We start from the raw sequence: 6230 nt of genomic DNA on the forward strand, positions 1-6230 counted from the left end.
CAATTTATTAGTTAACCGAATAATTTTCCACCATCAAATTAAAATTAGTATAATTAAGCCCATAAACACGAACTTAAGTAAATCTATATCATATTATTAAATTTGAGACACTTAGAGTAATTAATTTTTGATATTATAGTCTGTTTTAATAATTATACATATCAATACAACGTTAAAACTATAATGTAAGTTACATGTAGACTGTATTTCAGCGGATAGAGTCTTTGTTTCTTAGGCATTAAGTTAAATTTATAGGTTCAATTCTTACGGAGGTCATTTTATTTTATTCTTTTTTTCTTATTTATTTTTTAATTTATATGTCAAAATTACAGTATAGTTCCTCATTGTTTCTTATAATTATATTTTGATCATCATTTAAATATAAACCAAATGAATTGTAAAAAATATTATACAAGCACGCAACACATGCGTCGGTATACTAATTATCATTATTACACGATAAAAAGGTTAGACACTATGAGAAAGTAGGAGAAACTACTACAAGCAGTTGTCCCTTCTGCTTTAAATTTTCTTACAAGTTTATATTATTAATCCATGCAAAAAGCCTTTGTATACACATAGTTTTTACAGTAAGAATTTATTTTTTATGTTTTAAATATGAATTTGATCGAACTATCTCACTGAAATAGATATCTGATCTCATCTCAAAAAAGACATATTGTTTTAAAAATTGGCTTCCTCAAACAATAAAGCAATATATTTTAATTAATATGATTATTTTGACAACACACCATTTAAAATATAACTAACAAATGATATTCTAGTTATATGTACATAATCAAATATCACAGAAAAAGTGCTTTACTTAAATCACCTAAATATACCTGAAAATATTAAGATAATGTTATTATTATTAATTAACAACCCCTCGATTTGAAAAAAAATCCTGATAGAGAAATATTTCTGTCAATGTTTCAAATAATGTATATCGACCAAATATGAACATCGTAATATTATAATCTTCGCACCATAAAAAAATTTTCCAAGAACAAGTAACAACACAACAACAAGATTACCTATATATTAACAAGACCAAACACCAACTATGGTCAAAGAATCAAAATTGACTTGATGATATATTTTGAATAATTGTGTCGTTGCCATTTTTTAACAACTATTATATTTGTAGCTAGGGATTTAGAAAATGGACCCATATATTTTTGGGCCCATTAAAAGTTGGGCAATTTGTTTGTGATAATTTAAAAAGCAAGACCAAGCTTGAGTTTAAAACAAACCCGGTCAGGGGCCCCTTAAATGGTTGGGCCTGTAGTAAAGTCCTATATTAGGGTTTTAAAATCATAAATCCCTAATCCCATATATTCTATTTATAATTATAACAAAAATTTATTGTAACACTATCTCATGAGTTCATTTTGTGAGGCGATTTTTGCCCGATCCAATTCATTAAAAAATCTATTTTTATGCCTAAAATAGTATTTTCATGATAATTATAGATCGGATCAATCCGTCTCACGGGTAAAAATCTGTGAGACTGTTTACAAAAGACCTACTCTTGTAATAAAAATTTCATTTTGGAGGTAACGACGATTCAGTCCGGTGATTATTTTAACTTGTTTTATTCCCCCTTCCCATTTCTTGATTTTTCTTTGTGATGATTGTACATCATCATCTGATCTCCCCTTATTCTTCATTATTTTTTCCCGTATTCAAAGTTTTAAATTTAAATTTCAATGACCATTTACAAGATTTATAGAATATATTACTTATGAAATTTCGCTTTGATTATTAAGCAAATATCTAATATTATTATGGCATAGAGAGTGCTACAAATCTGCATACATACATTTATAAATAATATTTAAGTGATTTAATGTATTTTTACAATATTCTTTTGAGATTTGAGTTTCCAGTATCTGCAACGTTTTTATTGGACATATGAATAGAGATAATAAACCCAACAATTTAAAAAAAAAATTAAATGAAAAACTTGTATCCCGACTTCACATATTATCAATCAAATCATTAATGATAAATCATACATCAATTTAGAGTCCATCAATAATTTATGTATCAATTCAAAATTATGCCGAATGTTATAATTGGTCGAGTTTTAAATATTTAATATTGCATTTTTTGAATTGAGTGATTTGAAATCTACAATTTCGAATTTATTTATATTATAAAAAATTTGAATTTTTACTCTCTCTTCGTTTTGAATATTAAGGAATTCACTCATATACTTACATATTAAGTATGATTTCACAATTTTCATGTCTTTGTTCATCAGACATTTCATTTATTTGATTGCATTTTAATTAGTTCATATCTACATTTTGTGCCGTTTTATATTTAATCGGTTCACCATTACTGCTAAAAATATTTAAAAATTGGAAATAATAAAAAACAATCAGCTGAAATTTTCACGTGCATTCGTCTTAATTATTTTGCCAACAAATAGTATTTCGTGCCAGAACAACAATAAAAATCGACTCATATATCAGTTCGAAGATCGCAAATTAATTATAAGTGTATATGCGCGGACACGAACTCTGCTAATGGAAAAATAAATAAAAATAAAGTAGGGAAAGTCGTTATGTATCGATCAAAATTAGCATAATTTGTTAATAGTTCTGTAGGTGTCGTCCACAGACCACATGCACCCTTAATCATAAATCCAATAAAAATCATTTTTTTTTTTCAAAAATCTAAAATTATAGAAAACCAACCTTCATAAAGAAAGATAAAAAAGCTATTTTCCAACAAAAATTCCGCGACAGTATTTCTTTAATTAGAAGTAAGAACTTGGTAGAATTGAGTCATTAATTTATTTAACAAAACAATTATTATTGATATTTTTTTTATTACTTTTTAACTCCCGTTGGGTTGTTGGCACCATTATCGGTAACATTATGAATACTAGTTACTCTGCACACGCGATGTAGAACCATCCAATGAAAGGCTCATTGACTCATTGTCTATTCCATTAATTCGAACGTCATTGAGATTATTTCCATTAATTCTTCTTCTTGTATCATCTTGCATCTAACCAGAATTAAGGATCTTGGCTCTAATATTAGTTGTATAATCAAATCTTTATAATTTTACCAAAAATGCACATAGTTATAAAATACAGTTCAAATATTTGAAAATATATAACGCTATTTTTTTTATTATCATTTTTTTTAAATGAAAATATCCATTAATCAATTAATGTTCCCACAATCGTGGTTGATGGAATTACAAATAATATCTGGAGGATGATACGTAATAAAAATATTAGGAAAAGATATTGCCGCGCGTGCCAATGTGTGAGCCACCATATTTGCTTGTCTTCTAGCATGTTGGATTTTGAAAGAAGGGTGAGCTTCTAGAATTTGATTGCACCCCGCACCCGAAGATAATCGATCCAAACTCTGTGTAGTCTACATTCTTTGATCTTATTGTCTTGACTACCGTCTCTGAGTCCGTTTCAAAAATAACATCCTGGAGTTCCAACGAGGATGTCCATTTAAAAGCATCAAGAAGAGCGAGTGCTTCAGCCTCTTTAACATCAAACAATCCACATGTCACACAGGTTTTGCTCACCATGAAGTTCCCCATTGAGTCTCTTACCACAGTTCCAAATCCCACCGCTCGTTGTTCTTTAAACAAGGCTGTATCGACATTGCACTTCATAGATGGCTCAGGTGGTTTCGTCCAACGAACATTCTCATTCCGACGAGAGATTGAATTTTGTCCTTGTATAGATTTCCTTTGAGCTTGATTCCACCTCAGTACCATATCAAAGCCGAGTGACACAGTGATATGAGGTGGTCTAGATACCCCATTCCATAGCTTCTCATTTCGGTATCTCCATAAGCTCCATAATACAGCCGAGAAGTTCGGTTGCCCTGTTGTGGGGCACTTGTTCAGACTTTTAAACAGCCACTTCGGAAAGGAGTCCTCTTCTCTTGCGCACTGTGATACCAATTCCTCAAACTTTGCCACTTTCCAGCACTCTTTTGCATATGGACAATCAATGAATATATGCCAATTATTTTCCAACCCCGATTCGCAAGTCACGCATTGAGAAGGCACCTGAATATTTCTGGATTGGAGCTTGATACGACATGGTAGATAATCCCGCGCTGCTCGCCATAAGAACGATCTAATCTTAGGGGGTGTTGAGATGTGCCACAGCTTTGCCCAGTTTCCATCCTTCTGATGTGCTTGTGTATGGTTCATGATGTTGTTCATAATTTGATAGTATCCAGACTTTACTGTGTAAGCTCCATGCCGACTAAAATTCCACATTCGTTCATCTTTGGAGGCTATCGGATTCAACGGTATTTTGGTAATCTCCAATACATCTCGAGGGATAAACGTTCCTTGGATTAGTTCGAAGTTCCACTGTTTTGTCTCTGGAATAATGAGGTCCTTCACATATGTAATTTCCTACTGGTTCGGGTATATTGTTTGGACATATAGATTGTTGGGATCTCGTAGCAACGGATGCGTCCAGATATTCACAAGTTGGCCATCTCCAATCTTCCAGCGTAAACCTTGAGCCAGAATTGCTTGTGAGCACCAAATACCTCTCCATATAAAGCTTGGGTTTGATCCCAATCTTGTTTCCATGAAATCCTTCTTCGGAAAATATTTAGCTTTGAGAATCCTTGATAACAGTGTATTTGGGGTTGAAATGAGGTTCCAACCTTGCTTGACAAGCATGGCGAGATTATAAGCTTCGAGATTTCGAAAGCCAAGACCACCACTTTCTTTTCGCGTGCATAATCTGTTCCAATTTGTCCAATGGATCCCTCTCGATCTCTGGGTTGTAGAACCCCACCAAAAGGAGTTCATCATTTTCTGTAACTCATCAAGAAGAGATGTAGGTAGTAAGAAGCAATTCATGCAATAAGATGGCAGCGCTTGGGCCACCGATTTCAATAACACTTCTTTCCCTGCTTTTGAGAGAGAGTTTCCTTGCCAATTTTGAATACGGTTCCAAAGTCGGTCTCGCAAGTAACTAAATATCACTTTTTCTTTCTAACAATCAGAGATAGAAGGCCAAGGTATCGTCCCGTATCCAGTGGTTTCGACACCCCAAGGGTAGATGACAATTCCTGTTTTTTCCAGCCTTCGATATTTTTGCTAAAGAAAATACCGGATTTATCAAAGTTAATCGCTTGTCCACTAGCCCTCTCATATGTGGTTAATATCCTTTTCATCTCTACACATTCTGCAGTTGTTGCCCGGAAGAATATAAAGGAGTCATCGGCAAACAACAGATGAGATACTTTCGGGGCGCGACGACAGATTTTCACCCCATGCAATGTGCCTCTACTATCTGATTTCTCTATCAAAGTTGTTAAGCCCTGAGCACATATTATAAATAAGTAGGGTGAGAGAGGGCATCCTTGGCGGAGTCCTCGTTCTGGGATTATTGGTCCAACAAGATTGCCATTTACCCGAATCTGGTATTGCACCGTTGTAATGCAGAGCATCATAATAGCCACCCATTTGTCATCAAAACCCAGCCTTAGCAGCATGAGCTTCAAGAATCCCCAGTCGATGCGATCATATGCTTTACTTATATCAATTTTGAGCGCCACATCCCTATGTTTTCCTCGATTCCTTCGCTTCATATGATGAATTATCTCAAAAGCTGCTATCACATTATCCGTGATCGATCTGCCCTTGACAAAAGCCGCTTGAGTCTCTGAAATTAATTTTGGCAAAAGCATCTTGAGTCGATTTGCCAACACCTTTGCTATCACTCTATACATTACATTACACAGGGAGATCGGCCGCAGGTCTTTTATTGTACTTGGGTTAGCACACTTCGGTATAAGGGTAATAATAGTGTCATTGAGCTTAGGTGGGAACTTTACCTGCTGCAGCCATTGCTCACATTGCTGGAACACATCTTTACCCACGAGGTGCCAGAAATTTTGGAAAAAAGCAGGATCATATCCCTCTGGTCCAGGTGATTTGTTTGGGTCCATTTGGAACAGCGCCCCTCGGAAGTCATCAATGGTGAAAGGAGACATAAGGAATGTGTTGTCCTCTACTGAAAGTTTTGGTTCAATCTGGTTTATCACTTTGTCATAAGATGCATTTCTTGATGAGAACAGTTTCTCAAAGTATGTATGGACAATGCGGCCAAGGTTCTGCGGATCAGTGAACTCCACCCCTCTATCATCAATCAAGCTTTGAATTATAAATTTAACACTTATTTGGTGCATGAAGATATATCTCATTGACAT

At 34.2% G+C, this 6230-nt stretch overlaps 1 protein-coding gene across 1 annotated transcript; it reads right to left on the reverse strand.

The window, feature by feature from the left end:
* Positions 1-3315: 3315 nt before the first annotated feature.
* LOC140957740 (uncharacterized) lies at positions 3316-4275 on the reverse strand. Its single transcript, XM_073415112.1, has one exon. The coding sequence runs from the start codon at positions 4273-4275 to the stop codon at positions 3316-3318; it is 960 nt and encodes a 319-aa protein (XP_073271213.1).
* Between the last annotated feature and the right edge of the window lie 1955 nt (positions 4276-6230).

This window comes from Primulina huaijiensis, chromosome 2, assembly GCF_012295235.1.
Source record: "Primulina huaijiensis isolate GDHJ02 chromosome 2, ASM1229523v2, whole genome shotgun sequence".
In the NCBI taxonomy this organism is placed as follows: domain Eukaryota; kingdom Viridiplantae; phylum Streptophyta; class Magnoliopsida; order Lamiales; family Gesneriaceae; genus Primulina; species Primulina huaijiensis.

Coding starts and splice junctions, on each gene's coding strand:
- LOC140957740 (XM_073415112.1), bottom strand. CDS start 4,275: ATGTGGAATTTTAGTCGGCATGGAGCTTACACAGTAAAGTCTGGATAC.